Here is a 17,133-nt window from a genome sequence, read left to right as displayed (position 1 = left end):
CTAGCCAGGACTCCTGGGTTCTATCCCCAGCTCTGGGAGGGGAGTGGGGTGTAGTGGGTTAAAGCTGCATGGGGAGGCTGGGCATTCAGGATATCTGGGGACTAGCATTGGAGTCACAGTTCCTCCCAGAGTTGAGAACAGACCACAGGAGTCCTGATTTCCAACCCCCGCTCTGATCCACTAGACCCCGCTCCCCTGCTGTAGCTAAATAAACCACACTGCCTCTGTATGATCCAATCTGTGCTCTTTGACTCTTCCCGGCTTCGAGAATGCCCATTAAATTCACGTTAGCGCTTCCTGCGGGTGGAGGGGCCATGCCATGGGTTCAAAGAACAGCTGCAGGACTCTGCAGCAGATGGGTGAGGAACAGAAACTGCCGAGTCATGTGAAACTGACCAACTCGGATTAAAAATGCTGCCTGCTAAGAGCAGTGCTGGGGCTTTGCCTAACTGATCAAGAAGGAAATTTTGCTCCCCAGCAGGAGAAAGTTCAGTATCCAGATTAAGCAGCTTTATAGACTCCGTCAACCATCGGAGGTGAGAAGGTGGCTGGAGGAGCTTTGTCAAGACAACAGGCAGAAGGTAAAAAGCTGAGGAGCTGCAGGTGGGAATCTTGGCTCAGATCCACTAAAAAGCCAACAGTAAAATCCATACTTAAGTTCTCTAACTTTATGGCGTAACAGGGGGCTTCGTTTTAAAGGAGTTATTGCAAGAGATGAACTGATCACTCCCAGAGTTTGGGGATAATTGACTACAGATTGGGATTCTCTGGTTACTACAGTTCAGCTGGGATCAATCAAATGAGCAAAAGAAAAGACAGTTTAAGGCAGGAGTGTTACCTGAGAAATGAGCGGGTCTGTTGGAGTCAGGACACCTGGGGTCTCTCTTTGCCTCTGACTTGCTGGGCAAATTCTGTTTGTGAATTTCTCCTCTGGCTGGGCCAGATCGAATGGAGTTGGACGTCTCCGGGCCTTTACACCCTCATCTGCAAAACAGAGGCTTATTAATGAAATTATATACTGTATCTATGGTGTTTATATGCCCCAATTGTCCCAGTAGCCGAGCACCTCGCAATCTTTAGTGTATTTGCACTCAGACATCTCTGCGGGGCAGGGCAGGGCTATTATACCCATTTTACAGATGGGAAACTGAAGCACAGAGGGTACAGCTACGCTGCAAAATAAATCCACAGGAGCACGTCTCCAAGTCTGGATCTATATACCCAGGCTCATGCTACAGGGCTAAAAACAGCCACACAGGCATTCCTTCTCCGGCTCTGAGTTCCACCCCCTTTGCTAGGTTTCAGAACCCTGATGGGAACATCTACGTGTTCTTTTTAGCCCTGTAGCACACGCCCAAGTCTGTAGGCTCAGGCTCTGAGACTCCCTGCTGCGTGTGTTTTTTCTGCTGGGTAGACGTACCCAGACAGACTAAGCGATTTGCCCAAGATGACACGGGAAATCTGGCAATTGAACGAGGTCTTCTGAGGCAAAGGCTGCTGCCCTACTCATGGATCCACCCGTCCTCAACACTGACTTAAAATGTACAAATGAAATAACTGTTATTTTCAAATGCCAGCTTTTTGCTCAACTGTTTTGCTCTCTGTGTGAGTCCTGTCTTGCTGCTTTAACAGCGGTTTTACTCTGTTAGCATCGTGGAATCAAGATCTGAGTCAGACTCGAATCTGACTCCTGCATCACACACAGGTTGTTCTTTTTTCTTAACTGAGTTCAGACTGAAGGCCTGTTACTGCTGATGGGAGAAGGAGAGAACCGTTCTTATCTCTCTGATCCCTGGCTCAGTTTACACAGTTGGTATCTAGGCACTGCTTAAATGGGAGACAAATACTTGATAGTTATTTTTTCAGCATCTCAGCCAGGACACTAGAGAGTGTTTAATACTTGCTGTGCCTCACCCCAGAGGCGGCTGCATTTCAGTGCTGGATGATCATCTAGTCTGCAATACACTATGTCCAAAGAACAGACTAAAGCGCTCACGCCAGAAAAAGTGGGACGTCCAGAACTGGACGAAGTGGAGGGGATTCTGCTCTCCCAGGCCACCTGTAATGAATGGCAGCGGATCCAGAGTTTCCAAGCCAGGCCCGACGATCTGCTCATCTGTACCTATCCCAAAGCAGGTGGGTGTTTGCTGAGGGGAAGGCTATAGAGAAAGTTGGGAGCACGGAGACTCAATGTACGCCCATTCCTGTGGCTGGGAGCATCGTTAAAGGGCTTCTGCCGCTGTGGTAGGGAAGATTCAATAGAAGAGCCTTGGAGGTGGTAGACGACTGGTCAGGTATCATGCGAAGGACTGTCAGGACAGGACCCGGGCAGTGTGAGTGCCACTGAAAATCAGCGCACGTGCCACCTTTGGCACACGGGCCATAGGTTGCCTACCCCTGGTACAGACGTACCCTTTGAGAAGATACATGGAGAGGGTGTCCAGATGTCCTGATTTTATAGGGACAGTCCCAATTTTGGGGTCTTTTTTTTATATAGGCTCCTATAAACCCCCACCCCGGCCCGATTTTTCACACTTGCTGTCTGGTCACCCTATACATGGAGAATACATTGTTACGCCTTTTTGACCTAAGGGGATAGTGAATTTTTAGGGTCCTGTGGGTTCTTTTGGTTAGAAAGAGAAACTAACACTGGAACTGGTATTTCTTTGATGCAATTCTGTTTATTTACAAGGAATATAGAGAGTCCTCTGACCTGAGCACAGCAGGGATCAAATCACAGGGGACTGGTTCTTTGCTTACAATTCCAAGACTCTTTTCCAGCCAACCCTCTGCCCAAAAGCTCTCTCTTGCTTAGCTTTGTCTCTGGGGCTTGCTTGCTGCTGGCTTCTCTTTTAGACACACAACTGCAATCAAGTGAGTCGATCCCCAGCCTCCTGTATTTGCATTCAGTCTAGCCTTTGAGCAGTGGCTTTTATTATCTGTCCCCAGGGTGGCCTTTTCCTTTGTTTCAGCTATCACTAAGCAAAAGAGCATTTAGTTGCTCTGTCATTCAGTCTGAATGGAATATCCCTAGTTCTTATATAGCATTTTCTGTCATCACGTCTCAGAGCACTTTGCACAGGAGGTTGGCATCAGTATCCTAATTTAGGGATGGGGAAACTGAGGCACAAAGAGAGAAAGTGACTTCTCCAAGGTCCCCCAGCTGGCCAAGACTAGAACCCAGGTCTCTCAAGTCTGGTGTTTTATCCACTAGCCTTGGTGTCTCAAGGCAGCCAGTAAACCCAATCTCCTTAACAAGATGGGCACAGCAGGTTTGGTTGGAATAAACACTCAAATTCACTCCTTTCCCGGTGAGAAGGCACAACGTGGATCCAGGAGATAGTAGACATGATCCAGCAGGACGGGGACTTGGAGAAGTGCAAGCGTGCCCCCATCCACCACCGGCACCCCTTCATCGAGTGGGCTCGTCCGCCCCAACCCTCAGGTAGGTGCTGCTGGGCTGGGTGGGGCTGGTTCTTCACGCACAACATCTGAACCTCACTCCCGCCTGCAGGTGTGGAACAGGCTGAAGCCATGCCCTCGCCACGGACCCTGAAAACCCACCTCCCCGTCAAACTGCTGCCTCCATCCTTCTGGGAACAGCCGTGTAAGGTAATCCTTCCTCTAAGCACTATGCCCACAATGGCAGCCACTGCGCCCCGCCCCAGAGGTGGCTGCATTTCAGGGCTAGGTGAGTGATCCCTGTGCAGGGCTGCTGTGTGGGTATTCAACAGCTGGGAGCAGAGGTGTAAGGTAACCCCCTCCCCTCTAAACTTGAGCTTAGAGACCCCCTCACCCTGCAGCAGTGACCAATAGCAAACCCGTCTCCCTCTGTCGTTCCTGCCCCATCCACCCAGTTCCTGTACGTGGCTCGTAATGCCAAGGACTGCATGGTCTCCTACTACCATTTCCAGAGAATGAGCAAGGTGGTGCCTGACCCGGGCCCCTGGCACGAGTATTTTGAGATGTTCATGGCAGGCAAAGGTGAGTTCAGCCCAGCTCCTTGGCTTGGCATCCAGAAATTCCTCTTCCTGTTGTCCGTCCTGGGGTGAGCGCCGCTGCTGGGAGTCATCCCACCCTCTCAGCCCAGGGGTCCCCCCTAGAATATCCCACCCTGGGGAGAGCACCCTCTGCTGGGGAGATGTCCCCAGCCATGTACTCTCAGTCCTGAGGTCCCCGCCCTTGAGCTCCCCATCCCAGAGAGAGCACACCCTGCTGGGGAGACCCCCCATCCTTGTGCCCTAAGCCCTTGAGTCACCCTAGAGCTCCTCCCCCAAGGAGAATGCCCCCTGCTGGGGAGAGCCCCCGTACCCTCAGCTATGGGATCCCCCCCCTAAGCTCCCAGCCTGGGCAGAGCACCTCCTGCTGGGGAGACACCCCACCCACACGGTCTCAGACCTGGGGTCCCCCCCAGTGACCCCAATCCTGGGGAGATTGTCCTCTGCTGGGGAGACACCCCACCCACACGGTCTCAGCCTTGGGGTCCCCCCCAGTGACCCCAATCTTGGGGAGATTGTCCCCGCTGGGGAGACACCCCACCCACACGGTCTCAGCCCTGGGGTCCCATCCAGGGACCCCAATCCTGGGGAGATTGTCCCCTGCTGGGGAGACACCCCACCTACACGGTCTCAGCCCTGGGGTCCCATCCAGTGACCCCAATCCTGGGGAGATTGTCCCCTGGTGGGGAGACCACACCCCTGCGCTCTCAGCTCTGGGATCCCCCTAGTGCCCCTGTGGTCTCAGAGAGCAAGCCCTGCTGGGGAACCCCCCAACACACACTGCTCCGCAGCCCTGCTTGTGCTCATGGTGCTGTCTCCCTGCTCTCTCTGCTGCAGTGGGCTGGGGTCCGTGGCATGACCACGTGAAGGGCTGGTGGAAGGTAAAGGACATGCACTGCGTGCTCTTCCTCTTCTACGAGGACATGAAGAAGGTGAGTGGCTCTGGGGGTGGATTCGGGTGGGCTGAGGTGCGAGCCCCATAGGCACTTTGAAATGGCAGTATAGGGGACTCCGCATGGGATGGAGGGGAGAAATGAACCCTTCCCAGCTTATCTTTAAAGGGAACAGGAGATGGGATTCCAAAGCTGTGAGCTTCTCTGCAGCAGTGCCCTGCTGAGGAGCACAGCGCTGCGAACTTCTCTGCAAGCAGTGCCCTGCTCTAGATTCCAGGGCTGTGAGCTCAATTAACTTCCAGACAGTATTGCCATGGACTGGTAGGGCCTCTAGTGCTGTGAGCTTCCTCAGAGCAGTGCCCAGACACTGCCTAGCAGGGGTTGTAGCACTGTGAGCTTCCTCAGAGCAGTGCCTTCCCCACAGGACCTGAAGAGTGAGATCCAGAAGGTGGCCCAGTTCCTGGGGAAGAACCTGGACCAGGAGCTTCTGGAGAAGATCGTCTATCACACGACATTCGACGTCATGAAGGACAATCCCCTGGCTAACCGCTCCGGCATCCCCGTGACCATCATGGACCAGTCCATCTCCCCGTTCATGCGCAAAGGTAACACAGCCCTGAGACCTGCCTCTGGCTCCAGGGCGCCCCCTGCTGGCGATGGGTGTGTGACCCCCCCGCCCCGCCCCCACCTGAAAGTAACACACTTCTGAGACAGGCTGTATACGCCCTGTTCCTGTCTGGACCTTGGTTGGCTGTTAAGCTTCAGAAGGGCATTTAAAAAGGGGAGTTGTGGTTTGGGTACCTCATGCTCCCGTTCCCCTATATGGGTCAGGCTTCCTGGCTGGACTACATCTCCCATGATAGATCGCAGTCCTCCCCTCTTCTTGAGTGCATCATGGGACTCTGGGCCATGGTGCATCATGGGATATGTAGTCCAGTTAGATAGCCTGGGAGTCCAGATTCCTGGGGTCTATCCCTAGGGCTGGGAGGGGAGTGGGGTCTAGTCAGGACTCCTGGGTTCTATCCTCAGTTCTTCCACCAACTCACTTCAGAAGGGCATTTAAATGTCTATAGTGGTTTGGGGCCTTGCCCTGCTTGACTCTCAGCAGTGCTCAGCAAGGCCTTGGGAGCTGTGAGCTTCCCCAGAGCAGTGCCTTGGCAGCTGTGATAGGCCTGGTCCAGATGCTGGCTGTGTCAAAAGTCCAAGCCCTTCCCCTTGCATGGCGACTTCTGTCTCTGCATCTCTGTTGTTCACAGGGACTGTTGGAGACTGGAAGAACCACTTCACTGTGGCACAGAATGAGCGCTTTGACGACGACTATGAGGAGAAGATGGCTGGGACCAATCTGACCTTCTGCATGGAGCTCTGAGGACCCGGCCTCTGAGCCTGGCAGGATCCACCCAGCCTGCCACAGCCACCCCTGTAGGCCCCTGAATCTCTACCAGTCTTTTCCAAGGGGACAGACCTTCTGCCATGGACCACTCCCAGGCTCAGCCAAACCCCAGGGCTTTTCTGTGGGGCAGCGGTGTGGGTTCTTCCACTGTATAACCCTGCCCTCTCTGTCCCATTTTCTCATCTTCTTCCCTCCTCCTGACCCACCATGGCCCGTCTTTACAACTGGCTGGAAAATGGGAGCTATTTCCTCCCATGGAAAATACTTTTTTTTTTTTTGGCAAAAGCCTGAATTCCACCAAATTTTAATTTAGAAATGCTTCCTTATGGGAGTTGTTGTTTGGGTGCTTCATGCTCCCATTCTCCTATATGCAACAGACTTCCTGGCTGGACTACGTCTCCCATGACAGACCATAGTCCTCCCCTCTTCTTGAGTGCATCCTGGGACTCTGGGCCATGGTGCATCATGGGATATGTAGTCTGGTTAGGTAGCCTGAGAGTCCAGATTCCTGGGTTCTATCCCTAGGTCTGGGAGGGGAGTGGGGTCTAGTGAGTTAGTGTAGTGGGCTGGGAGTCAGGACACCTTGGGTCTAGCCTCAGCTCTTCCACCAACTCACTGTTTGACCTTAGATAAGCCACTTTCCCTGTGATCCCCATTGGAAAGAGGGGAAATTAAATCACTATACTCTCTATTGCATGTCTCTAAAGCTAGATGATGTGTGCAAGGGGGCATGCAGGATCACACGCCGCTGCCCCCCACCTCCCCTGATTTGCTGCTTGGCTTGTACTGAGCATGCTCAGTAACGCTGCTGAAGCCAGCTATAATCACTCACCCACTGTTGCTCCCATCATCTCTGCTCTAAATCCCCTTTTAGGTAATCACAGTTGCCGGGGTCGAAGGAGTAACATAAATGTACTTCTCAGTTAATTCCTGAAACAACTATTACTTCCCCTGTGGGTTCTGACGCAGCTGGGCTGGGGAAACGGGGCCTGATTTCTCCTCACCACTGAACCGTGCAGAACAAAGTGATTGCTTTTTTTAAAACTGTCGCTTGCCCTTTCATTAACCTCAGTTGACTGTAATGGACCAGGAGCTGGGAATGCAGTTAAGGGTGATCTGCTTTCTTAGGGTACAGAAAGAGAACTCTGTCATTGGGGTTTCTAACCCTACAGCCAGCTGACATCTTTTAGAAACCTCTTTTAGAATTGATAAAGCATTTTTTTATCTCCAGAATTCTTTTTGATGATCAGGTGTTGAGATTAATTTGTTGATTTGACTTTGATTTGGCAGTTGTAATTAACGCTGTCCGTCCCCCCCCCCTCCCCGCAAAAAAAATCTTGACAGAAGAGTTTTCCATCAATGGTGTGTTGATCCAAATTGAAAGGTTTTGTTCTCAGCTAAGCTTTTGATGGAAAAAAATCTCAACACAATTCTGAATCAAAATGGAGCATTTCGTTTTGACTTGCTTGTTTCGTATCACCTTATATTTATTAGTTGTTGTACTAACTTTATCACTGAGTTATCAAAACATTCTGATCAGGTTGTGTGCAGGCTTCTGAATCAAAAATGCCTTTTTGAAATTTCCTTTCCAGAAAAGCTGTAACTGCTTATCTGGATTGGCAACAAAATTCAGTGTCAAGATGTTGGACCTTCCCACGGGAAATCCTGTTTTCCAGCCAGCTCCAGTTGTATTGCTTTTATTTGTAGTTTGATTTTACGTTAGTAATAATAGCTTAACTTTGGTAGGAGGGGGTTCAAGTGGCTTTAATAAAATTTCTAAAATGGTAGCAAGTCACACTTCTTCCAGTAAGCAATTTGGGTCCAGAATCCTTGAAGGTCTAGGTGAATATCAACTGATCAACCTAAAAACCTGACCCTCTCTTCTCAATTAGTCTCTGTCTCACACAAGACAAGTAACTGATAATGAGTGGACTGCAAAGCATAGCCTAGTGGTGACAATAAGTGATCTGAGTGCAAGTGATTTATTTTTTTGCTATCAAGTGTGAAAATAAAATATGAATGGTCTTAGTTTAATCTCATTCTAGTTCTGTTTATGCTCACAATCTGCTGTTGGACAAATCCTAAGTAAAAACAGATGGTTTTCAGATTAACACCACCTCCCTTCTCCCTACACGGTGTTCTAGGAATCCTTCAGGATCACCTTCACAGGCAGTATACTAATGACTCACTCATTTGGTGCTGAGGTGCAGCTGACAGTGGGGTGGGGAAGGTAGGTAGGTAAAAGCCTCACAGAAACACGGCACAGGGATGGCTTGCCCCAGGCTGAGATGCAGCCACCTCTGGTGTGGGGCATCCCAGCTCTTTAAGGATAAAATCTAGGAGTCTTGGCTCCCAGCCTCCCCTTCCTTTAGCTACAGGACCACAATGCTGCTCTGTGTGTCTCACTATACTGCCAGCATTTTCATTGCTAAGGACATTTGCATTCTTAGCATGTCCCCATATCCCTCCTCATGGCCCATGTCAACTCTTTCTGTGTATGCGGTGGCGGATTAACCACTGGGCCAACAGGGCCTGTGCCCAGGAGCCCTGGGTAATTGGGAAACCCCTGGAAAAATGGGCACCCCCATGCCCCAACCCCACCCTCCAGCAGGAGTGCTGGGCAGGCAGGGGAAGCCCCCCCACCAGCTCCCCAGAAGGAGTGCTGTGCAGGGGGGCAGGGCAAGTCAGGCCCTGGGCCCCACAAACTCCTAATCCACCTCTGCTATGTGCCACACTGTCAGCATCATCTCTGTGCTGGGAACAGACTCTCAGCACCCCCTGCCCCTAACCACTAGACTCCACTGCCCTTCCAGAGGCAGGGATAGATCCCAGAAGTCCTGAGGCCCAGCCTCTGCTCTAACCATTAACTCCCACTCCCCTCCCAGAGCTGGTAATAAAACCCAGGAGTCCTGGCTCCCATGCCAAAGAGGGCTTGAGGGATGAGATGGTTAACTCTGGCTGTGCTGTTCAAGGGCCTTATTAGAGTCTACTTTAAGGAGACAGGGCCCTGCTTGTGAATTTGCCTGTGGGTGTGTCTTGCTAGAAATCCTTTCATTAAAGAAAGGAGTCCAGGAAAGGAGGAGCTGACCCGGTGCTGCGGCGTTCAGAAACCTGGCTATTAAGTAACCAGACTAGAAACACGGGGCCAAATTCATAGAGTTTGTTGCCAGAAGGAACCAGTAGATTAGATCATATTCAAGTGTAATACAGTTTCACCCAGAAGTCACTCCTGTCTTGAGCCCAATAACTTGTGTTAGACCAGGGGTAGGCAACCTATGGCACACGTGCCAAAGGCAGCACACAAGCTGATTTTCAGTGGCACTCGCACTGCCCAGGTCCTGGCCACCAGGCTGGGGGGGGCTCTGCATTTTAATTTAATTTTAAATTAAGCTTCTTAAACATTTTTAAAACCTTATTTATTTTACATACAACAATAGCTTAGTTATATATTATAGACTTATAGAAAGAGACCTTCTAAAAACGTTAAAATGTATTACTGGCACGCGGAACCTTAAATCTGAGTGACTAAATGAAGACTCGGCGCACCACGTCTGAAAGGTTGCCAACCTCTGTGTTAGGCCAAAGCATCTTTCAAAAAGGCATCCAGGCTGGTTTTGAACATTTCTAGAGATGGAGAATCCACCACGGCCCTGGGGAGTTTGTTCCTGTGGTTAATCACCTTCAGTGTTCAAAACTGGTGCCTTATTTCTGACTGGAATTTTGTCTGGCTCTAACTTCCAGCCCTAGGTTCTCCTTCCACCTTTCGCCACTAGTTTAAAGAGGCCATGGATACTTGAGATATTCACCCCACAAAGGTCCTTGTACACCAGCATCAAGTCACCCTCTCAATCTTTTTGATAAACTAAACAGACCAAGTCTCTCACTCTCAGGCATTTTCTCCAGCCCACCAATTTTTTTTTTAAAAGCTCTTCTCTGCACCCTGTAAAATTCTTCAACCTCCTTTTTAAAATGTGTCCGCCAGAACTGGATCCAGCATCTGTGTGACCAATGTGGTGCAGAGAGATTAAATGGCCCCTCCACAGATTCCCAGCTGGGGTAGATCAGCAGAACTCCCTTGCCCTCAGTGGAGCGACAATGATTAACCCCAGTGATAATCAAGTTACCCCGGCCCTGATTCTCTGCCGCCTTGCACCTTGTGTTGCCATTTGAATCATATATTTGGTAGTGTTGCCTAGTCGATGTTGGTGTCTCTTGTTTTCTGCCTGGGGCACACAACAGTTGATCTTCTGATGATTGGGATGCTAGGCCTCATCTACACGGCCACTTTACAGCGCTGAAAAAACACCCCCCTGAGCGCAGCAAGTTTCGGCGCTCTAAAGCACCAGGGTAGACAGTGCACCAGTGCTGGCAGCTACACCCCTTGTGGGGGTAGTTTTTTTACAGCGCTGGGAGAGCTCTCCCTGGCCACGTGAAAGTGCTGCCACAGCAGCGCTTTAACGCTGGTAGTGAAGACATACCCTAAGTCTCACTAAAGTCATTGGGCTCAATATAGGGGTATTTATTTGGGTGTAATTGAATGACCTGTGCTATACATGTTCGATGATCTAATGGACTCTTCTAGGCTTAAACTCTGGGCAATTGGAGCTTAAAGAGAAACACCATATTCAGTGCTGCAGTATCTGACCCCCTGACACAGACAATCCAAGACACAGAATCCAGGCCTAAATGTTGTTAATGGACTTTTTTCCAATATACCGAGAGAGATGTAAGCAGTTGTTGGCTCTGAAACTGCTTTTCATTGATGAAATATAACAGTGAGGCTGTCCCTTTAAAAAAAAATAGAGAGAGAGTGAAATGTAATTGAGTCCTGTAATAAGAGAAGGTAGTTCTAAAAGAGGGTTGGCCTATGTGCCTGCTCAGAGGAAAACAACAAGGTTTTCAATTTCCCATTGTATGTGTGCGTACAGGTGATCTGTGTATGGCTCTGGGTGTTGGCATGGTGATCTGTCTTTGGGCTGGATGTTTTTCATTCTAGGTGCGCGTGCATGTGATGTGTGAGTATCTGTATGACCATGTATGAGGGGGAATATTTAGGGCTGGCCGTTTTTGCTGGCCTAATGCTCAGAGCACTGGAGTAAGACTCAGGACTCCTGGATTCTGTTTCTATCTCAGCTGCTGGGTGCCCCATGGCAAGTCATTTACCCTCCCTGTGCCTCAGTTTCCCCATCAGTACAATGCTACTTATCTCCTTTGCAAAGCTCTTTTGGGGATCGACTGATGAGAAGCGCTATAGGAGAGCTGGGTATTATTCTGATGCGGGGGCCTGTGTGAATTGGTGTGGGATTGAATGTGGGTCTGTGTGTATTTGTGCGGGGCTGGATGTTTCTGCTGACCCATATGTGGGTCTGTGCAGATGTCTCTGTGTGTGGATCTCCAGAGCTCTGCACACGCCTGCACTCTGTGCTAGGGATCCGTGTGAACCTATCGTGCACTGAGCCAGTGACCTACTTTCCACGTTGCCTTGCCAACGCCCAGCAAGGCCATTCATAAATGGCGCATGGGCCTCTGAGCCGGATTGAACCGGTTTCAGGGACACAGACAGGAAAGCCTTGTATTCTGGAGGAAACCATTCTGCAGAGACGAAGGGGATGGCAGAGAGGAGAATCGAGTTTCTTCCTGAATCCTGATCTAAGACACCGATCAACCTTTTCTAGTCTATATAGGTTCTTATACCACACTCATCACTGCAGTATCTGACCCCCCAACACAGACAATCCAAGACACAGAATCCAGGCCTAAATTTTGTTAATGGATTTTTTTTCAATTGCAAATTCGGCTCACCTCCCATGCTCTTTTTTTTTTTAAATCAGTCAACTTAAACATGCATTCATTTTTTGTCACAAGGAAGAGAAACTCTGCACCCGGCAATAATTCTATGCCGCTGAATGGACCATGATCCCGAGGGGTTTGAAAAGAAATGCTGCTCTTTATAAAAAAAAACAAACCCTACAGTGACAGTTGTGAATCAGATAATCCGGTGATGGGTACAACATTATTATTATTATTTGTGTTATCATAGCATCTAGGGGCTCTACACCAAATGTCGCCCCAGGCAAGGAGTGTCTTTGCCCCCCCCCCCTCGCATCTGTTAAACTTTTTAATACCTTATTTTTTTATTGCATATGTAGCCCACTTCACAACTTCGATGCATGATTTGCATGCATGATTTATCTGTCATATAAGACGATACATTTGCACGCTATAGGATCTGTATTTATTCACGCCATATATAAGCAAATTTTAAAAAGTGTTTCCTCTAAGCTTATAGAAACTTTTTACTTTTAAGAATAACTGAAATGTATACTAACATCAAGAAATGGAATTGTCATCAAACATGACATGTTAAGCATGGCAAAAGAAGTAACAGTACTTCTTTTATATTCATGTAGAGATAAGGGTTCAATAGATATCTCTAGCGTCTCATTAAATATGTCCTCCATTAGCTGATATTTATACTCCTCAAGTCTTAAAACACAATTACACAGTAAAACAAGGTTCACAATATTGCAGCTGGGTTCTCACTTCAATTTGTTCTTATATCTCACTGACTGCCTGGTGATGCCCCACCCTGTATATACCTGCAAGAGCATGGCTGACAGCACTCATAGAATATTAGGGTCAGAAGGGACCTCAGAAGATCATCTAATCCAACCACCTGCTCAAAGCAGGACCAATTCCCAACTAAATCCCCAAATGGTCCCCTCAAGAATTGAGCTCACAACCCAGGGTTTAGCAGGCCAATACTCAAACCACTGAGCTATCCCTCTCCCCCACCCATGTCTGTGTGTGGTTTGAGCAGACTGTATGGGTCATTAAAAGGACTGGACCAGGAGGTTTAAGGAAATTGTAGTTCTCAGAAAGTCTGGAAGGTTCCACAAGATTCTACAAAGGTCCAGAACATTCTAGGAGGTCAGTGAAAAATGAATCCACGTACGGAACACCTGAAACCTGTTACTTCAAACATTCTATCTTCCCTTTTGTCACTAACAACAAAAACAGCACCCCGAGCCTGGCACTCCCCAAACCCTGCACCTCAGGCAGTCACCTGGGTTGCCTGCCCCTAAATCCAGCCCTGGGCCATAGTCATGGACTGTATGGGGCCGAAGGCCCTTGGCATGGCCGGGCGCTGTAACAAACACAGAACAAAACATAAGAACGGCCATACTGGGTCAGACCAAAGGTCCATCTAGCCCAGTATCCTGTTTTCCGACAGTGGCTAATGCCAGGTCCCCCAGAGAGAATGAACAGAACAGGGAATCATCAAGTGATCCATCTCCTGTCGCCTATTCCCAGCTTCTGGCAAACAAAGGCTAGGGACACCATCCTTGTCCATCCTGGTTAATAGCCATTGATGGACCTATCCTCCGTGAACTTATCTAGTTCTTTTTTGAACCCTGTTATAGTCTTGGCCTTCACAACATCCTCTGGCAAGGAGTTCCACAGGCTGACTGTGCACTGTGTGAAAAAATATTTCCTTTTGTTTGTTTTAAACGGTGGTCCCTACCCCAAAACGTTTACAATCTAAGTATAAGATGAGAGACAACAAATGGATCTAGGTAGAAGGAGGAGCACAAAGAAACAATGAAATAGTCATGGTCAGCACTCCAGCAGCCTAGCCCTGTTAAAAAAAGAATGGAGCAAAAATCTAGTTTAGATGGTTGACAGTCAGATTGGGCTAGATTTCCCCTGCTCACACCAGTTTTATCCTGGTGCAACACCAGGGGTGTTGCTCCTGATTTACACTGGTGTAAATGGGCTCAGAATTAGGCCTTTACTGTGATTAAGCTCCCACTCAGTTCCGGTTCTGTGTTTTTAAAACCTGACATTTTATTGTTACCAAAAAGATGATCTGAATGAAAGAAAGGTTTGTTCAGAGACTATACGAACATAAGAATGGCCAGACTGGGTCAGACCAATGGTCCATCTAGCCCAGTATCCTGTCTCCTGACAGTGGCCGGTGCAGGCTGCTTCAGAGGGAATGAACAGAACAGGTAAATGTCTTGCACCGCATTAAAAGTAGTACATGCTTTAAAAACTGTCTTCATGTCTGTGCAGAAAAACACATCTCTGTCCAGCCTTGGCTTGTCCAAATTCTTGTTTCCCCAGGGATCCGGAGGCTTCGCATACAGAAAGGGGCTTTTTGAGTACGTATATTGCAGCGCAGCTATCATGGTATTTATGAGCTTTTTTAAACCCAGTGACTGATGTCCCACCACACTGTGCAAATGATTGATCATGCTGATCAAATTAGCTAAGTAACTGATTAATTAATTTGAAAGAAGAGGTGGGTGAGAACCAACTTCTGTTGGTGAGAGAGACAAGCTCCTGAGCTGCTGCCTCTTCTTCAGGTCTGGGAGAATGAGTTAATTAGCTAAATAACTGCTTTGGATCAGTAAAGAGTCTGATACTAGCTATGACAGACAGAACACTAGACAGGACCCGGGTCTGATCCAGGATGGTAATACCTGTGTTAAGCACAATTATTGTTTGCAGTGTTGTTATAGCCATGTTGGCTCCAGGATATTAGGGAGACAAGGCAAGTGAGGTTTTATTGAACCAGCTTCTGTTTGTGGAACAAATTTTTGAGCTTAGGGACTACTGTATGTAAGCTCCAAAGCTTGTCTCTTTCTCCAACAGAAGCCGGTCCAATACAAGATAGTACCTCACCCACCTTGTCTCTCCTAAGCACAGTCAGTGTGATGTGACTACAGAACCGGGCAGTGCAAAACGTATCCAGTTTCAAATTAGCACTTGAAAAAATAGAGCCATTTGGGTGCAATTTTTGGTTGTCACAGAGCTGAGGATAGAGCAAAACTGGAAACCTAACAGTCAAAGATAGTTTGTTATTACTGAGGAAGGATTGTACAGTGGTTAGAGCATTAGCCTAGGCTGGGGTGGATGTAGGTTCAGTTCCCTGCTCTGCCCCAGACATCCTCTGCGAACTTAAGTCACTTAGCTCCTCTAGGTCAGGCCCCTCAGGGTATTTAGGTACCGAATTCCTGCTGAGTTCTGGGCCAAAATCCCCCCCACCCCCAACTGTGCAAATGAGGGTGACAGATATTGCAACTGCATGCAGTACCTTTGGGAGCCATGTTGTATTAAGTTCATGGTTTCTCTCTCACTGTGGGTCAGGTATTGTATGCGACTCCAGTGGGCCACAGCTCCTTCAGGGACAGTGGGGTGTGAGGAAGGTGAGTTATTTAGGCGGTAAATACCTAAGGATAAAGGTGTGTTGCTTTGGGAAGGCTGGTTGATGACTGGCATATACTGTGGTAGCTCCTGGAGAAAAGCTAACCTAGGTGTTAGACTCCAGTCCTGGCCGAGGACCCCATCACGCTAAGGGCTGTACACACACAGAAGAGATAACCCCTAACAGCTTCTGTTCTAATATCCCAGTCCCTGCTGAGCCAGCCAGCTGGGGAACCAGAGCCCTAAGAGGGAAAGACTTCATCTTCCTTCAACAACGTGCTCTGGAGCCAGATCGGAACAGGAGAGGAAGGGCTGTTTTTTAGGATGTGTTACATTATGGTCCTCTTGAAATCAGGGGCAGCTCTAGGAATTTGGCCGCCCCAAGCACGCCGATCCCGCGGCTCCGGGGGACCTCTTGCAGACGTGCCTGCGGAGGGTCCGCTGGTCCCGCGGCTCCGGTGGAGCAGAGGTCCACTGGAGCCGCAGGACCAGCGGACCCTCCGCAGTCATGCCTGCGGGAGGTCCACCTGTCCCGCGGGTCCGGTGGACCTCCCGCAGGCATAACTGCGGAAGGTCCACCGGAGCTGCCTGCCGCCCTGCCAGCAAAATGCCGCCCCAAGCGCGCGCTTGGCGCGCTGGGGTCTGGAGCCGGCCCTGCTTGAAATAGGGAGAAATCTGACCCCCCCACCCAAGGACTGCCGTCCTTCCTGCAGCAAATGGAATTACGTTCTTAGGCCGCACTAAACTGGGATGATCCTAAAAAAGGGGTTGGGCTATTGGGCTATGCAGGCCCATGGCTCTGATCCAGGGCAGGATACTGGGCTGGATAGTCCCACTGATCTAAGACACCAATGGAAGTGGGATGAATCAAGAGCAAGACTGGAAACATTACACACTGTATGTCAACACAGGATTAATCCAATTAAATCAGCTTTTGGAAATACCGTAAACAAATGCACAGGATGATTCAGATCCTGGACAAACAAACATGGATCCACACACACATTTAGACACAAACATGTACCTATCCATCTATATAAACCCATGTACTCAATCCCATATATACACACATACCCTAGCTCTTAGCTAGTGCTTTTTGTTTGTCAATCTCCAAGCGCTTTACAAAGAAGTTAATTACTGGTTTAGTTAGGGAAACTGAGGCACACCACAGGGAAGTGACTTGCCCAAGATCACACAGCAGGCCTGTGGTCTAGAACCCAGGAGTCCTGCTCCAGTGCTTTAGGCACTACGCCACACTGCCCTAAAAGCAACACAACTGGACAAATCCACCTTCTTCAACCAATTCAATGAGCTCTTATTGGTATAACAAGGTAGACAAGTGTTGCCTGCACAGACCCACAAACCTCTCTCTCTCTCTCTCTCACACACACACACACACACACACACACCTGGAGACAGACCCACAAATCTCTCTCTCTCACACACACACCCCTGGACACAGACCCACAAATCTCTCTCACACACACACCCCTGGACACAGACCCACAAACCTCTCTCTCTCTCTCTCTCTCTCTCTCACACACACACACACACCTGCACACAACCCACAATGATCTCACACACACACACACCCCAGACCCGCACACAGCGCTCTCTGTCTCTCTCACACACACAGACC

At 49.1% G+C, this 17,133-nt stretch overlaps 1 protein-coding gene across 1 annotated transcript; it reads left to right on the top strand.

The window, feature by feature from the left end:
* The first annotated feature begins 1,954 nt into the window (after positions 1–1,954).
* On the top strand, positions 1,955–7,609 carry LOC120403225 (sulfotransferase 1C2-like). The gene is made up of 7 exons (XM_039534084.1): positions 1,955–2,136; positions 3,320–3,445; positions 3,515–3,612; positions 3,858–3,984; positions 4,836–4,930; positions 5,316–5,496; positions 6,148–7,609. The coding sequence occupies exons 1-7, from the start codon at positions 1,968–1,970 to the stop codon at positions 6,258–6,260; spliced, it is 909 nt and encodes a 302-aa protein (XP_039390018.1). The 5' UTR covers positions 1,955–1,967; the 3' UTR covers positions 6,261–7,609.
* The last annotated feature ends 9,524 nt before the right edge of the window (positions 7,610–17,133 follow it).

The sequence above is a fragment of the Mauremys reevesii genome, linkage group 4 (assembly GCF_016161935.1).
Source record: "Mauremys reevesii isolate NIE-2019 linkage group 4, ASM1616193v1, whole genome shotgun sequence".
Lineage (NCBI taxonomy): Eukaryota > Metazoa > Chordata > Testudines > Geoemydidae > Mauremys > Mauremys reevesii.
Note: the sequence above shows the minus strand (reverse complement) of the source record. Positions and strands in the feature narration are given on the sequence as shown.